Source organism: Chanodichthys erythropterus, chromosome 14 (genome assembly GCF_024489055.1).
Source record: "Chanodichthys erythropterus isolate Z2021 chromosome 14, ASM2448905v1, whole genome shotgun sequence".
In the NCBI taxonomy this organism is placed as follows: Eukaryota; Metazoa; Chordata; class Actinopteri; order Cypriniformes; family Xenocyprididae; genus Chanodichthys; species Chanodichthys erythropterus.
Window position 1 is genome coordinate 2014002 of NC_090234.1, and position 17837 is coordinate 2031838.

The 17837-nt window shown below is 38.4% G+C and overlaps 1 protein-coding gene across 1 annotated transcript; it reads right to left on the minus strand.

The window, feature by feature from the left end:
* Positions 1-3781: 3781 nt before the first annotated feature.
* On the minus strand, positions 3782-17078 carry plbd2 (phospholipase B domain containing 2). The gene is made up of 12 exons (XM_067410744.1): positions 16837-17078; positions 12471-12564; positions 11036-11194; positions 8970-9070; positions 8629-8843; positions 8465-8559; positions 8219-8379; positions 8024-8119; positions 7161-7232; positions 5365-5517; positions 5114-5276; positions 3782-4998 (listed from the first exon to the last, which is right to left on the minus strand). Exons 1-12 carry the CDS (start codon positions 17004-17006, stop codon positions 4828-4830), a joined length of 1650 nt encoding a protein of 549 aa, XP_067266845.1. The 5' UTR covers positions 17007-17078; the 3' UTR covers positions 3782-4827.
* Between the last annotated feature and the right edge of the window lie 759 nt (positions 17079-17837).

The following is a 17837-nucleotide window of genomic DNA, read 5'->3' on the forward strand; positions in this document are numbered from 1 at the left end:
GACTGTGCCACGGGTGATGTTCTTCAAATCGCCTTTAGGTCTGTTTAGATTCCTCGTCTTCCATCTCTTTAGTCCTGTTTAAACAGGATTCACGAGTTCACACCAACATATAATTAAGCAGAGTGAAGGTTATGTCCAGGGGGCTCAGAATTTTGAGATAGGAATAGTTTGGACTAGAAGTGAGGAGATGTTGTTGAGGAGAGATGCTGATAAACTGTCAGTGAACAGAGGTAAGACTGCTGTATATACACCTCTTATCGTTGATTAACTGAATGGTCTCCACTTGTATTAATTAGGTTAATTATCTGAACATGCTCCTCCCAAACGTTGTTAATAAAACATCATTTATTCACAGCTGTTCCATGTTAGTCCATCAGCTCTGTATAAATTGCATTACAGAAGAGTGAACGCCAGTCCTTGGAGTTGATTGGTGGGACACAATGGATCATTCCAGCGCACCGGTGTGCCATTAGGTGCATTCGGCTTATTTACTAATGATAATGTTTTACTTCTTTTGCTACATTCTGTATACACGTACTGCCCCAAAAATCTATTTATGAGCTCACTAGCATTACAGCAAATAAACATAGTTGTTGTTTTTCCAGCCAAAAGTGTAAGGAAAACAGACACACAAAACCTTACAATCACACGCAATACGTTGAGAATGTTGATGTTAAAAGTTGGTAAACAATTTCTAAAACAGTAAGTTTCAGGAGAAATGCAAACAAAAATCAAAGAATCATAAAAACACAAATGTCTCCAGACTGTTACATGCTAAAATTTGGGATGGTTTCGGATTCAGTATGCTACTAGAACTTTGTGACTTGTGGGAACTTTGATGAGGCAGAGAAAACAAGCATTGTTAAACATGTTGGGGAATAACAACGTTCAATTAATATAAACTAGAATTCAGAGTGACTGAATGTGACTGAGCATGTTTCACATATAAGTTATCTCAAAGCATGCTTTCATAAAAAGAAGAACAAATTATTAAGACATAAAGCACACCATCTGTTTTGTGGATCAGACCTAATAGACAGGCACCTAAAAGTCATGAATCATCCCACCTTTTACCTAAAATGACTACTTTTCAACTGTAATTAATTTACTTAACGGATGCTTAGAGACATACACAGAAGAACAGTGAAATGCTCAGCTTTAAGTGTAATAGTAGAAAAACCTGAAGTGTAATAGTTATATTAGGTAACAGAAAAACAGCAAGACTCACTTGTTTTTGTTGTTGGGGCGTCGTGTCTTGTGATCCCACATCGAAGACATACCAGAAAGATGACCTAAAAGAATCATCTGTCATCTGTTTAGTCTTAAGCAGTGTCATGTAGAAAGGCTGTCATTTAATTCTCTTTATGCTGTATTTATGTTTTCATGAACTCCTGTGAACATGTTTGACCATGCTTATACTGTACATCTTGGGCTGGATGTTGAAGTGTTAGTTGAAAAAGTATTAGCAAATAACAAACAAAAATCTGTAAAGCAACATGAAACCATAATATTCATATTGAAAATATTGAATAACGTTAAAGTACACTCACAGTTTAACTTACATAATATTTTCTGTTAGTATGAAGCTTTTGTCTAGAACACCTAATACAAGGTTTTGTGTTCTGGGTGAGAGCTCACAAAGATTACACCAAAATGAGCTTTCTTGAGCATTGCATGTAGTGCCTGTAGTGATCAACATTTTAGGTCTGAAAAATAAAAGGAATAACTATAGGCCTATGGCTAACTGGGAAAAATAACTGTTGGGGGTAAATGAAACATTCTTTTTGTCTTGTTTCAGTAAAATAACAGTACTTGATAAACTAAAAGTTACAGTAATGTTACTGTTTTCATCAATTTCTTGTAGAGAAAACCTACGCAATATGAATTCGGGGTGACAAAAGAGACATTGTTTTAGAAGCACTTTTGACCTCTTTTGAGATTGTTGAACATCATGTGAAAAAAACTTTTTGTTTTGGGTTTTGTTGTTGTTTTTAACATTTGTAATGTTGTTTGTGGGGAAAAACACCCTTCAAATGTATATATGAAAAGAGTTTTAATAAAACAACCCTTGATTGCATTGTTTAACCTCAAAACCTTGTTTCGTATTTTTAAATTTTAAAGCATAATGTTTTACATAGTTTTCAGAAACCTTTTCTGATAACATTTTACTGTGTCTGAATACTACGTTTTAGTTTTCAAGGATCCGCATCACTTTAAAGTTGTATGTGAACGTGTAACATGTGTGTGAAAAAGTGTTTCGTGTTTTTAAAGTTTAAAGCACATAGTTTTCAATATACTTTACTCCAAAAACACATTCTCAAATGGTGAAACATATATGTTTGCATATAACATATATGTGAAACATATATGTGAAACACAGATGTATTGCATGGAGCGGTGTAAGAGTTATTTTTGTTAAAAACTAAACAAATCCTTTGCAGCAAATTGCAGTGTTAAAATGTTTTGCTTGAAACTATTCATCTTTTTAACAACAGTTGCTTGATAGTTTTAATGCTAAGGCACGTGTTTGATATTTTACCCTGTTATTTTTCTGTTATCTTGTGTGAAAGACATTCTCTAACTTGTTTTACATTTTTCTGATAATGCTTAAAAAGGTCTGGATAGGCCTTTGGGTTTTAACAGTATACATCATTTTAAAAGTTAAAGTTGTAGACCCTATGTGAAATGTTTGTTATTGTGAAAGAAGCTTTCTTCAAATGTATGTGAAAAACGTTCTCTAACTTGTTCAAAGCACTTTTTCTGATAATGTTTTAAAATGTCTGACTTTTTTTGTTTTTACCCTTTTTAAAACTGTGTTTGGAAAACTTGTTTTACATTTTTAAATGATTGGACATTGACTTTAATGTTTTTCATGTGATGAAAAGGCTTTTTCTGACTTGTTTAACTTTTTTTCTGAAAATGTTTTAAATGTTTGAACATTGACTTTTTGGTTTTTAATGTAATTGAAATGCTTTCTCTAACTTGTTTTTACTTTTTCTGGTAACCTCTTTAAAATATATTTTAAGCCTTCGTGTTTTAAATGGTACACTTTATTTTTATGTCTTCAAAATAAAAACTGTACAAATGTATGTGGAAACAAAACTTTCTTTAATAAAAACATCCCTTGACTCCCTAATGTCTGTCACCCAATACATTCTTTTTTACATTTTAAAATTTTAAAGCATAATGTTTTCTGATAACATTTTACTATGCCTGAATGCTAGCCTACGTTTTTTGTTTTTGACAAACCGCATCACTTTAAAGTCGCATGATGTGTTACATGTGTGTGAAAAAACTGTTTACCTCCCACGTTTCATGTTTTTTAATTTTAAAGCACATAGTTTTAAACAGTTTCAATATACTTTACTCCATATATAAATTTCCCCCAGTGAGAGCGGTGGATGATGCTATCAAAGAGTGAATAAATCAATTAAAGAACTCAAATTAATGAACAGTTAATGAGTTAATGAACTAAAGAATGTTAAAACATCATTATTTATAAGTGTTATTTTATTTTATTCCCATTTAAATGTGCATCTCTGCTCTCATCTATCCCTCCGGTGTTGGGGGGCGTGTTAGGGGCGGATGACATCGATGTTTGGAGGTGTGTTGGGGCGGAGACTTGGGACCGATTTCACAGGACGTTCTGACTTCATTCTGTATTTGACAACGAAGAGATAGGATGTCTTTCATGGTGCAGTGTAAGAATTATTTTTTGCTAAAATGTTAACAGTAAATTGCAATGTTAGAAATGTTTTTTGCTTTTTAAAAAAAAAAACATTTGTCTTTTAACAACACTGTTTAATACACTTAATGTTAATGCACTTGTTTTATACATTTGTTTCAGAAAATCTGATAACATTTTTAAATTGTCTTTGTGTTTGTACAATTCGTTAATGTCTTTTTAAAAAACATTCAATTATGTGAAATAACTTTCTTTAATAAAAACATCCCTTGAAAGCACATGTCTGTCACCCCGATACACTGTTATACCATTTTTGAATACTTTTTGATCGTTTTCAAACATTTTCACTTCAAAACACACAAAGTCCAAAACACAGTCATAAATTCCTTAGTAGGGGTAATAGGGAGGGGCAGTGGGGGGAGGACAAAAACAGGTGTCCAGTCCAGAGGGAGGGGTGGGGGGGATATTTTTATGGGGGTCATAAATCAATAATTTTTGACACATTGTACCCTATAACCCTCTCTCTGCTGTGTCATCATCAGAGCTCGTGCAGCTGCTCTTGAGAAACTGCTCTCGTGGTGCATTGATGCCATATGTCACAGTCATGTGGTGTTGGCACTGTTGCAAGTCAGACAAAATTTCTAACCAGCATGCACTTCTGCAATTCAGACGCCAATCTTCATGAACTCAAACACATCTATTATCTGCTTGTCTGATGAAACAAAGCGGTTTCAGTTAAGACTGGATGTACTGCAATTTAGGAATTTTACAGGATTTGAAGGTTCCCTTTTTAAAACACCTCCCCACCCCACATCTACACCTAAATGCATTCTTCACATGTAACTTGGCTTATGATGGATTCTTTTAATAAAAATAGTTCATATAATCACATCGAGAATGCAAGGAAACGCTTCCGAGACCACATGAGGCAACAGAACAATCACGTCTTGATTTATTGTCATTCCACAGACACAGAACATTTCAGAGGATCTCTTTCAGAAAGCATCACTGCACAAACACTTCTCTTGGTCAAAATATCAGTTTCTTATAATCAAAATACTGCGGCTGATTTCTTCCTGAGATTGCAGTCATCATGTTGATCATGGGCTTCTGGATTAGGACAGGTAATGAAAGTTAGCCGTTCATGTGGACCATCTGACGTGGACGGGGCTGAAGTCCCAGCGGTCCGGATGGCCCATGTGCAGGAGGTCGCTGTACGGAGATTTGCTCCACTGGAACACGGGCGTCTGATCCCAGGTCGGACCGCTGACCGCCAAGAGCTGGAACTGCTGGAACAGGCCGAAGCTCGTCATCTGCAGGATAACAGGAATGTTAGGAAAAGTGTGATATCAGCCGCAAGTAATACTCCAAGTTTGGGCACAAGTTAAATTCATCACTCTGGATGGGAGCGCAGCTATCGCTACTGACCTTCATGTCCGTTCCACCATGAGGCCGCTGCTTCAGAGCTCCAAACGGATATGTGCCGTTGGCAGGATTCAAGTCGGATCGGGCAGAGATGGAGTTCTCACCGTTCTGAACGGGGTCACAGGCGTCGCAGCGGGACAACGGGTCCTCCATATAGTTATTATACCTGCAGTACACAGACACATGCAAGGGCCAAATGAAGACGGAAGCCATCAAAGAAACACAAGAACTGAAGGCACGCAGCGGGACCGTACCTCATCAGACGCACCATGGACTCGATGTCCGTGACCAGAGTTTGGTTTCTGCGGAATATCTGTGCTCGTGGATTCTCGCTGAAGGAGAACCAGGACCCGTATTTCTGAACCAGCTCCTGACCTCCGCTCGCATTGAACACCTCCTCGAAGTACCTGCACAGAAAACAACAACTGCTGTGCTCCAGATCTCTAGCATGTTTTAGTCACAGTGGCTCCAGTCCTGGCCTCTCTGTGTTCAGTTCACATGGGATTCCATCCCCACAATCAAAGACATGCAGGACAGGAATGTACAGAATTGGAGGCTGGGAATTGCCTGTAGGTGTGAGGAACTAACGCCATGTCCTAACCAGACGTGGTACGATGCCACAACACGTGATGAAAGGTGTCTATTCCATGTTAAACAGAGTTCGAAATGGTTCTACCTTAGAAATTATTTCTATTTCTGCAAAGTCGTGGCTGGAACAACAGGCAAAGTATGATAATGATAACTTCAGATACTGATTATGTGCTTTAAATGTCAAAAGCGTCTAATGCTTCTGATTGGCTGTGATTTTCGATTGATTTAATAGCGAGGGCAGTGTGCTTACAGAGAGACTCCGCCCACATGCTCTTCTGATTGGCTGTGATTTTTGATTGATTTGGTTGCGTCTCATAGGCGTGTCGTGTCTGGTGTGAACAGACAAACTGTGTCTCGCCAAATTCCTCTTCCATCACGTCTGGTTAAGACATGGTGTAACCATAAACTAAACAATAACCCTACAGCAAATACACTGAAATGAACCCTGTTTGCATCATCGATCATTATTTTTCTGTTTATCACTGTAAAGCTGATTTGAAACAATCTGTATTGTATAAATCATTATATAAATAAAGGAGAATTGACTTCTGTCAGCGGTTTAGTCTCTCTTCATCCGTCAGCAGACAGAAGTGTGCGATTACAGACAGAAGATGGACATTATGAGGTTGTGACAGATGAGGTCAGTGTGTCATGTGATTCACACTTAGATAATAAATACATCAACACTGCTGAGAGAGCGACTCTGTGGTTTCTCTTCTCCACTTCAACTTCTTCTTTACAACTTTTCCAGCAAAGATGGTTATTAATCGCTTATCTTTTCTGCCACAGAATAAAAAAAAGTAACTGCAACTTTTTCACCTCACAGTTCTGACTTTTTTCTTGTAAAATCACAACTGTGTGAAAAGTATCGTGAGATGACTTTTATATATCTTGCACTTTGGACTTTATAACTTGAACAGTCAGAATTGCAAGTTTATATCTGGCAATTACCTCTTATTTTTTATTATTCTGTGGTGGGAACAAGTGATCTGTGTGAACCGCTTAAATATAGACTCATCTTAAATCTTACATTTATGTCTAAAATACTATAAATGCACACATGACTTCATCACATGACAACTTTACAAGTGAAGTTTGGAGAGCAAGATGAAATTTCTCAACTGTCCAAAGTAAATTAATTTGATAAATGTGCCTAAATCAATGAGGTGTTATTCACAGGAATGAGCTGCTGGAACTCAATCCGTGTCCAGACGGATGTACCGTTCTCTCAACTCAACTATAACTACAGACACGGACTTCAGCGTTACGCTTGATGACCATCTGTCCACAGAAAACAACATTTCTAAAACATTCTTCCACCTAAAAAATACTTCCAAGAATATTGCAATGTCCGTCAGTCTCCATAAACGAGTTATGTTCGGTTAAAAACCAGGTAATATTTACACAAATGTCTGACGGCCGTGCAGCTGTGACAGAGGCAGCGAGTCTCTTTACTCACGGGATGTTGTAGCTGGCCCAGTATCCTGTCTTATACAGCTCTTCCGATCTGTCTGCTGTTACGATCATCCCACTGAGGAAACAGACAGAAGACACCACAGTTTCCACAGCTGATCAATGAGTTTATTATTCAAGAAGTAATGATTTTTCATTTGAGTTACACAGCCAGTCAAAGTTTGGAATAATTAAGATCATTTAATGTTTTAAAAGAGTCTCTTCTGCTCACCAAAGCTGCATTTATTTTATCAAAAACACAGTAGAAATTGTTAAATATTATTCCAATGTAAATCAGCTGTTTTCTATGTGAATATATAGTAAAGTGTAATTTATTCCTGTGATCAAAGCTGAATTTTCAGCATCATTACTCCAGTCTTCAGTGTCACATGATCCTTCAGAAATCATTCTAATATGATGATATGCTGCTCAAGAAACATGATCAGTGTTGACAGCTTCTTATTTCTGTGGAAACTGTGATGCATTACATTTTTCAGGATTCTTTGATGAAAAGAAAGTTCAAAAGAACATTTGAAACAGAATCTTTTATTTTTACTTTTGATCAATTTAATGCATCCTTGATGAATAAAAGTACTGATTTATTTTTTTAAACTTACATACTCCAAACTTTTGAATGGGAATGTATGACAGTCTCCACAAAAATCCACAAGGATCATGTGACACTGAAGACTTTACTGTATATTCACATAGAAAACAGCTGATTTAAAAATGTTACTGTGTTTCTGATCACATAAATGCAGCTCTGGTGAGCAGAAGAGACTCTTTCAGAAACATGAAATGATCTTAATTATTCCAAACGTCTGACCTCTAGTGTATGAATGCCTGGTGCGGAGACGATTTCACACTTACGGGATCTGCTCCAGAACTGTGAAGAGCCCTTGTTTTGAGTATTGCTGTCCCGGGACAAAGAGCTTGTAGTCGACCACCATCCACTGATTGTTGTACCTGGCCAAGCATGCATCTCAATTTACTCTGACCATCTGCTTTTATTCAAATGTTCTTGTTTATTAATTATGCATGCATGATGCATTAAAAGTTGCTTACGTCCCACTGTTGTGCTTGCTGAAGATGTCCGCCCACGCCTGACCGCTTTCAGCGAGTCGATTGGCCACGATGTTCCTGAGCCACTCCATGACAGCGCCGCGGGGCTGCACAAACTTCCACAGGTCAGGGTTACTGTTGCCAATCGTGGTTTCCAAAGTCACCTGAAGAAAACACACAAATATTAAAGAAATAAGCACTGCTCCATCCAACAAGATAACAGTTTAACTACGATTAAAAGAGTCTGACCAAACCACTGCTGAGCAGATAAAAGTCATCGCCGGAGAAAATACTGCCAGGATAGGAGGAAAACACCTGAGTTCTCCCGGGAATAATGTCCTTTCCTGCAGGAACAGAGATTAGTACAATATAGGACACAAACTAAGTGAACACACTCATGATCGTGTTCACACCTGTGGGAGACGCGTGGAAAGCGAAGCTGTATCTCTTCAGTATCCGCAGCATTGACTGGTAGGTGTTCCACGTGTCATGTGACACCAGCAGATCCTTGCCGTCCGGAAGGAGTTTGATCAGAGCGGAGCACGAGCCCGAGCCGACGCTCCGAGAGCGGCTGGATTTGTTGAGCGCAGCCTCCAGGTCCTCCAGGTCTCCTCCCATCTGGAAAAGGCTGAACGGTAATGCAGAAAGGAAGAGCGCACATGCAATAATAATAATAATAATAATAATAATAATAATAATAATAATAATAATGCAGATGGACTAAAGAAAAAAGGCTATAGTAAGCTATACTCACAGGAAGCCCATGGGGTTGATGGAAAGACTCCCTAAAGGAAATTCAACCTGCCCATTGTAGCCGTCCTCCAAACCCTTCAGCTGCAGCAGAGACAAACGGACCTGAAAGAGAACAGGCCATAAACTAGAAGAGGCTGAAAAACAGTCCTGTAGCTTTAGAGACGCTTCCCCCTTCAGTCAGTGACACTGATGCAACAGCAACCAATCACTCTTCAGTATGCAAATTAATGCAAGAATGAGAATGCACAAATTAAAATGACCGTCAGAAGGTGATCGAGGTCAATAGGATTAGTTCCTGATAATTTACTCTCCTCCATGTCATCCAAGATGTTCATGTCTTTCTTTCTCCAGTTGAATAGAAATTAAGAGGAAAACATTCCAGGATTTTTCTCCATATAGTGGACTTCAATGGCCTTCAAACGGTTAAAGGTCCAAATGTCAGTTTCAGTGCAGCTTCAAAGAGCTCTACATGATCCCAGATGAGGAATAAGAGTCTTATCTAGAGAAACCATCAGACATTTTCTAAACAAAATAAACATTATATTTTTTTTAAACACAAATGCTCGTCTTGCACTGCTTTGTGATGCTCCACGCATGACGTAATCATGTTGGAAAGTACCGCGGAAAACTCCATCATTTTCTCCTCGAACTTCAAAATCGTCCGACATCGTTGTTTTACCTTTTTTTGTAAAGGCCGTTTGACTTAGTCTTTGACGTTCACATTGTAAACACTGGATCGGTACTTACACCCATGTCACGTGACCTTTCCAACATGATTACGTAATGCGTGGAGCATCACAGAGCAGTGCAAGACGAGCATTTGTGGTTAAAAAGTATATAATGTTTATTTTGTTTAGAAAATAGCCAACGGTTTCTCTAGATAAGACTCTTATTCCTCGTCTGGGATAGGGCTGGGTAGAAAAATATTGATTTCTCGATTTTAATCGATTCTCATTTTTACGAACCACTATTGATTCTTAAATCCCAAGAATCGATTAGTCTAGGCTGTTTTCAGTTGATGAATGAGCAGAATATGTAGCTCCTCCCATCCAATAAATCACAATAATCTTTGTTACTTTTGATATGAAGCAAAGTCTCAGATTTCAAATGACGTCCATCTTATTATGAGATTCAAAAAATAAATAGCGTTTTGCCGCTGTTTAATGTGGCGTGACAGATCGCTTTAGCGCCTCAGTTAAAGAGAAGCATGTGATCATCCTCTCCTCCGCTTTAATACCAGTTACAGCGAAATAAACATGAACATCTGAAGGTATGTTAAAATATACAGTACAACTTACTGAAATCCGTATCATGTCTCGTGTAATCGCTCAATCAGTGCTTCAACCTCAATAAAACAGCTTCAATGTCACGTGACGTCACATTTACCTCAGAAACACACATTCAGTGACCATAAACTCATTAGTCAGCTAGAAAAGTGCTCTAGAAAGATAAATATAGCTATGCACCGTTACATATTCATTATAATGTTCTTCAATATTTAATGCATGTTTGAATAAATCAGTTATGACAGCCACCATTTAAATGTTTATATATTTGGAGTAGAAATATGATTATGAAATTCTAAACTTTATTTATAATAAAAACATCATTGAGTGTAATTTAAGTCTTTGTATATAAAGTTAATTTAACCTTCAATATTATTACAGTAGCACCAGCTGACTCCCGGCATGTACTCTAACTGATCCAAAATAATCAATATCGAATCGAAATCACGTTAATAGAAATCGAATCTTGAAAATTGTGTCAATACCCAGCCCTCGTCTGGGATCATGTAGAGCTCTTTGAAGCTGCACTGAAACTGACATTTGGACCTTCATCCCGTTGAACCCCAGTGAAGTCCACTATATGGAGACAAATCCTGGAATGTTTTCCTCAAAAACCTTCATTTCTTTACCACTGAAGTAAGAAACACATGAACATCTGGGATGACATGGAGGAGAGTGAATTATCAGGACATTTAACTGTCAAGTGGGTGTAATGTTTACACAGACAGTGGAATAAGACGGGATGTTAGAGAAAGGCCTGCAGCTGAAGTGAAGCAGTCACCTGATGCCAGTACGGACAGTCGGTGTGCGCGTCCATCTGCTGCGCGAGCCACTGCAGGTTGGTGCTGATGTAGTCTTTGAGCCGCTCACAGTAGCCGACGTCTCGAGCGAACGGCCCGCAGTAACCCATCAGTGTGTTCATCCAGTGCTGGTAGATGAGCTGCGGCAGACCACAGGAGAAGATCGCACTCACTCAGCAGTGCTCATGGATCTGCTGCCTATCATGAAGTGTTGTCTATTTGTGTCCAGCACATGATCTCTCATCATGTCACACATGTGCATGTTACAGTATGTGGTAATGACAGACTCTGAACTCATCAGACGTGTCCAACATCTACACATTGTTTGTTCGGTTAATTTAATGCATCATCTGGGCATCCGAACTGCACTATTTACACTAAAAAGGCAAATCAGGACGACCTACATGCTTGATGGCGTGTGCATCAGCTAGAAAAGTTAATTTCTTCTAAATTAATTTCTATAAAAAAAATGAGGGAATGATATGTGACAAATGTTGGCAAAGCAAACCGTAAGTGTTTGGCCATTAACTTTACATCTTTTCTTGAAGCTATTTTGTACAGCATCTAAATATCAGAATAAAGCATGTAAAATTAAAATCACTTCACAAGAGATTATTTGCTGCCATCGTTCACATCCATATTGTAATGCTAGGAACGGATCTAACTGCAGGAGAGATTTTAATGTAAAATCAAGACAGGAAACATCCAATGACTGACAACGAGCAAGAGAAACTCAAGGTGTATTTAAACACACAAGCTTAACAAGATGAGTTCATCAGACACACCTGGGGAAGAACTGGGAAAAACTACAAACTGACTACAAAATGGCACATGGGACAGAATACAGGAAGTGTAACAAAACGTCACAGAACGTATCGTGACTCCACTTGAAGGCCACATTAGCACTCTTAAAAATAAAGGCTCCAAAAGATGCCGTAGAAGAACCATGTCTGGTTCCCCAAAGAACCTTTCAGTGACCAGTTTGTCTTTGTGTGAAGAACATCTGAACCTTTTTTCACTATAAAGTGTCTTTTATGGAATGGAAAGATGTCATGGATGTTAAAGGTTCTTCATGGAGCCATCGACGCCAATAAAGCAGCTTTATTTTTAAGAGCCTGAGAGTGCGACTTTATATCTGTGCCTGTATTATCATTATTTTTTGTTAATGTGTCCTTCTCAAAATTAAAGCCCTTTTTGTAGGGTGACCATATGCGCCATTCTCCCAGGACGCGTCCTGTCCAGGATTTCTAAGTTGCATAAAATGTCCCAGTTTTGGTTTTGTTTTCATATTTGCGGAAGGTAACGACTGAAAAAAATTTGACCAATAGCATCACTTCATACAATCATAAAACATATCTACAGGCCCTTATTAAAGACTGATCCATGTCATTATGGTTTATTTGTGAGGTGTCATACCTGTGAGGTGACCTGAGCCTCCACGAGTCCGGCCGCGTACGCCTGCAGCGAGTCATTATAGGCGGTGCTGGTGCTGACCTCCAGATACGCCCACCTGACACACACACACACACACACACACACACACACACACACACACATCAGTTTATGGAGCATTGTTCAAGTCCAAGCTGTGTTACCGTCATCTCCACTGAGAAACACCTTCACTCTATAATGCTCTTCTTCTCATTTAATCATACTCTAGAATATCACGAAATGTGCAAAATAATCCTGAAGCAAGTATTCTTTATACAGTGCAATAATATTTCTCGTCTCTTCATAACATTAAGGTTGATCCACTGCAGTCACATGACTGTTTTAACAATGTCTTTAGTTCCTTTCTGGACCTTGAAAGTGTTGATTATATTGCTGTCTTTGGAATCATAAACCTCTCAGATTTCATCAAAAATATCTTAATGTGTGTTTTGTTGTTTTTGTACTACATGCATGTGATATTTTCTGACCCAATTTTACAAAAAACATCTGACACAAACCATGTGATGAAAACACATTTGTGTGTAAAAGATCTAAATCTTTCTGTGTTGAGAGGAATAACACTCTGGTTGAGTTAAAAGTAACACAAAATGTGTCGTCCTTATCTAGAAAATATAAAAAGGTTGTTGTTTTCAACACTTCGGTTTTAAGAGTCAATAGGAGCCAAAAAACACCCAGATCCACCCTAACAGCTGCAAAACTGTGTGACGACATGACGAGAATCAGCGCCGGTGTGAGTGTTTCAAAAACAGGATCGAGACTACGTTTGGGGAGGAGAATGATCTTTTGACACGACAACTGATAACAAGAAACTTGACATCTGACAGCATCTCCAGGCCATGAACTCAGAGCACAGCTCATCTCAGCCACACGGTCTTGGAATCACTAAAGCAGAACCGCTGGATCAGGGAGGGCAGTTCCTCCGTCATCACGTCATCAGTACATCTTCATAGACGCGTCTCATCTCTCCAGTTCTTTCAGGTTCAGCGTTGACTGTGAGAGCTTCACTGACTGCGGGTAACAGATACTGTCCGAGCGCCATCAGCACAACCTCATGCTGCTGTATGACGAAAATGTGACTCATTTTTTTATTCATTAAAACTAGAGTAAAATGCCCATGTATTTAGTCGACTGTAAACCGGACTACCCAGATGGATTTCAATTTATTCTTTCAGTTCAGTTTTTGTTGAGTTTTAATTTTTTATTTAGTGTTTTGTTTGAGTTTTGTTGTTGTTTCTTCCATTATATTCTGTTTCAGAGCTGCCAAAGTGAACAGAGCTGAATGTAAATCTAGTGTCATGTTTACTGCAGGTGGATTGATTGTAAATGCTCAAAATTGACTGATTTGACCGGTCAGTTTTATTTTGTTAGTTTTGTTGGTTAATGTGGTTGAGTTTCAGCTTTTTTCCACTTTTGTTATTTAGGTTTTCATTAGTTTTCACTAACAGTGAAATGTTCACAGATGTCTGAAATGACTTTCACACAAAACGGAAAATAAACAGCCATGATTCTGTCTGAAGGAAGTGTGAACAAGTTTTCTGTTGAGTTTATTCTTCTGAAGGTCTAAAATGTGAGAAAGATTTCCCACAGTTCTGTCACGAGTGTTCAACACTGGATCCCCGACTGAAGAAATAAAAGAGAAATGATCTCCAGCACTTCTACTGTTGTTATTCATCTAATAGTAATAGAGTATTTTAGATATTTCACTCTTTTTATTTATGTATATTTTTATATACAGATATACACTTCTTGCCCTTAATTTAAACAGTAAGGGAGCCTTCTTAATTTTATGTTAATTCAATGCCTTTTCAAAAATCATTCATATAATGTTGTGAAAAAGTTTGACTGAACTGCTGCCTCTCCTGTCAGAAGCACCCAAGAAAACTGTTAGCAGTGCGAGAATGAGGTGGGCGGAGCTACAGGTGCTGCTCCACCCCATGACTGCTCTCATTGGCTCACACGATTAAGAATGCATGTTATGCTGCGTTCAAGACAACTCATGAGATTCAGAATTTTCCCAACTCCTACTTGGAAATAGCCTGGAATGCTGCTCAAAATCGGACATCAGACCTGTGAACTCAACCCTGACCTCAGCGAGACACGTCATTTGACGTCACATCCAATATGGCGGCAAATCATGCTTTCAACTAGCATAGCGTGGAGCAACTCTGTCAAATGTAAAAACAAACTTTTAACACACTGTACATCTATCCTCACTCCCTCAGCTTCATTCCTGTCAAAAGATAAATATAGCGGCGCTACTAGATAAAATACTACAATACAAGGATGCACTGTGCTACAGCCTTTATGTAAAGAGGCCATGTGCTGCGTTCGTCCAATCAGTGACACTGACACCACAAATATGTAAATAAGAACATTAACTCAGGGTTCAGGTGTGTGAAAGGTGAAGCAACTGATATCTCAGGATTGCTTTACCCAGGATTAAAAGTGCAGTATGTAATATTGACAGCTAGTGGTTGTAATGGGTACTGCAGTCCCCCTCCTCAGACGCGGGTTGCCGGATTGAGGGCTCAAAACAGAAACGAGTGCAGTAGACAGTGGAAAACGAGGAGACTTACAGTGTAAGTTGATGAGTTGATTTATCTGCGTTTTAATATGCCTCTGATCATAGAAATTGTAGATAGATGCTGAGGATTTTAAGTTTGGTAGAATCTGCGATCTCTAACCCAGTTCGTCCGCTGGCTTCCGTGGCTGCGATACCATGGCTGTCAACCCTCCTGTTTTTTCCGGGTTTCTCACATATTTTAGCTCTTTTCCTGCTGTCTTCCCGTATTTTCCCGTAAAATATCCCGTATTTTTACGCTCGGATTGTGTTAACTCAGAACACGCAACTATCTGTGTCTGTGAAGTGGCTTGCACTTGGGTTGCTAGACCTCCAGTCAAGCAGGTGGCAGTATACAGACAGTAGCTTAGGCTACTATCGAAGAAGAAGAAGAAGACAGTTGCAGCGGCGGGTGGGAGGAAAAAGTAGCGGGAACTGAACTTCAAGGAGAGTAGAGTAGATGAGTGTGATGTGCGATGATGGATCAGGACGCCGACGGCCAAAATTACATAATTACCCACCAACCAAAACAGAGGACATTATGCCAATATTTGACTAAATGGGAGACCACCTTCCACTACCTGACAAGCAGCCATGTAGGTCCAAATATTCCTCTGAAGGGTGACAAGGTTGTCTTTACTGCCTCTTTCACACATTCTTTCTGTCTGTCTGTCTCTTTCTCACGGTTTCTTTCTCACTCCTACCCCCAACATTAAGCTAAAACACGTTGTAGCAAATGAAAATGTGTAAGTAATGTTTATTTTGTTCATAAATAAAGCACTTTAAACATATCCATTGGTCTGCCATTCTTTAATATATATTGTGTAGTTATAAACTCTTTAGACTTTGTTAATGATTAGAGCTTTTTTTAAAAGTTTGTGGGTAATAATTGTGTAAAAAAAATCCCTTATTTTGGGGATGGATTCCAGGAAATCTCCCTTATTTTCAGTGTTCAATGTTGACAGCTATGTGCGATACGCTGTTTTCCACCAACTGGCAACCCAGGGTGTCGAAATAATATTAGGTAAATTGGCAGCGGGCGGGGTCACAAAGACCAAAACAAAAACAGATGTTGCACCCCAAATTGCCTACTTATACTACGTCCTAAAAGTATGTACTCTTTCTGTGAACAAAAAGTACTTACTTTTGAGTGTGTAGCAAAAGAGTAGACAAGTTTTGGGGCTCTCCTGTCACCGGAAACTAGCCTGTCAATCATCTTACATCCTACACATTTCATTTAGCTAATTACCTACCATACCGATTTCAAAACACTGCTTCAGGAAGCTTCGGAGCGTTATGAATCAGTGTATTGAATCATGATTTGGATTGCGCGTCAAACTGCTGAAATCACGTGACTTTGGCGCTCTGAACAAACAGATTCGACACACTGATTCATTTATGATCCGAAGCTTCCTGAAGCAGTGTTTTGAAATCGGCCATCACCAAATAAGTCGTTATTTTGTTTTGTTTTTTGGCGTACCAAAAATATTCTTGTGGCTTTATAATATTAATATTGAACCACTACACTCACATGAACTGATTTAAATATGTTTTTAGTACATTAATGGATCTTGAGAGAGGAAGGCTTTTAAAATTTTATCTGAACGTGTATACTTGCATTAGTTCACTATCAAAACAACTGATCCTGAATCACAGCCATATTATACTCAGGTATTAATACCCTTACCCTGTGTTATTGATGTTTATGAAGTTATTCATACCCTTACTCTGTGTTATTGATATGGTTTATGAAGTTATTAATACCCTTACCCTGTGTTGTTGATGTGGTCAGTGAAGTTGGCGACCGCGACAGAGCCCGTCTGAAGTCCCTCTTTCAGGAACAGACGGGATGTTTTCTCATCATAGAGCGCAGAGTAAATTTGCGCTCGTGACACATTTAAAACACAAACTAGACACAAAAACAATTGATGAAACGCCATTGATCCTCCAGAAACACTCTTCTCACTTTTCTTCTGAGGTTTACTGGTGTTCTGCAAACTGACTCAGCTGCATTACAGCCACCAACTGGAAGGGAGCGCGCAGAGCAGCTGACAAACTTTGATCTCGCCGCCGCGCGGTCACGTGATTCTTGTAGTTGCAAACAGCTTCACCATGAGCGCGCTCAAGCTCAGACCGGCGCACTTATAATTCATTTTCAGATGATAAAAAAAAGAATATCCCGTCAAAATAGTCGAGAACTGTGTGAGACATTTCCATACAAGAGCTAGATGCAGCGATTAAACAGAGAACCTGATGGTTTAACTACAGATTCTGTTTTTAAATTCTATGGGATGACCTAAAATATCTTTTATTTGAAACCTTACAAGACTGTATAAATAATAAAGACTTATTGCCAACTATGAAACAAGGGCTTATAATTTTGATACCAAAGCCAGAAAAGATTATTAGATAACTTACTCACTTTTGGTTTTGGTTATAAGTTTATAAACATTGTTAGAATGCTTTACAAAGACATAAACAGCTCTGTCGCTCTTACATGTCCAATAGGATTATTATATAGTAAATTCATATTTATGCATTACAAATCATTTGAATAATAAATTAAGGTTTGTGTTACTCTTCACTTATTAGTTATGTTAAACAAATCAAGAACAAACTAAAAAATACAAATGTGTGTATATTACATTAACCCCTTTAGACCTGAATTATGTTCCACTGAGCAAAAAAAAAAAAAAAAATTGTATCCACTTGATATTTGTTCTTCTTTAATGTATAAATGAGTCTAAACAAAATTTGTGCAAACTCATTTT

What these genes read in the sequence shown, in the direction of transcription:
- plbd2 (XM_067410744.1), bottom strand. Translation starts at nt 17,006, where the DNA reads ATGGCGTTTCATCAATTGTTTTTGTGTCTAGTTTGTGTTTTAAATGTG. An exon ending in ACAGTTCTGGAGCAGATCCC is followed by an intron (nt 7,233 to 8,023) that starts GTAAGTGTGAAA and finishes CTGTTTCCTCAG; the next exon opens with TGGGATGATCGTAACAGCAG. An exon ending in ATGGTGGAACGGACATGAAG is followed by an intron (nt 4,999 to 5,113) that starts GTCAGTAGCGAT and finishes GTTATCCTGCAG; the next exon opens with ATGACGAGCTTCGGCCTGTT.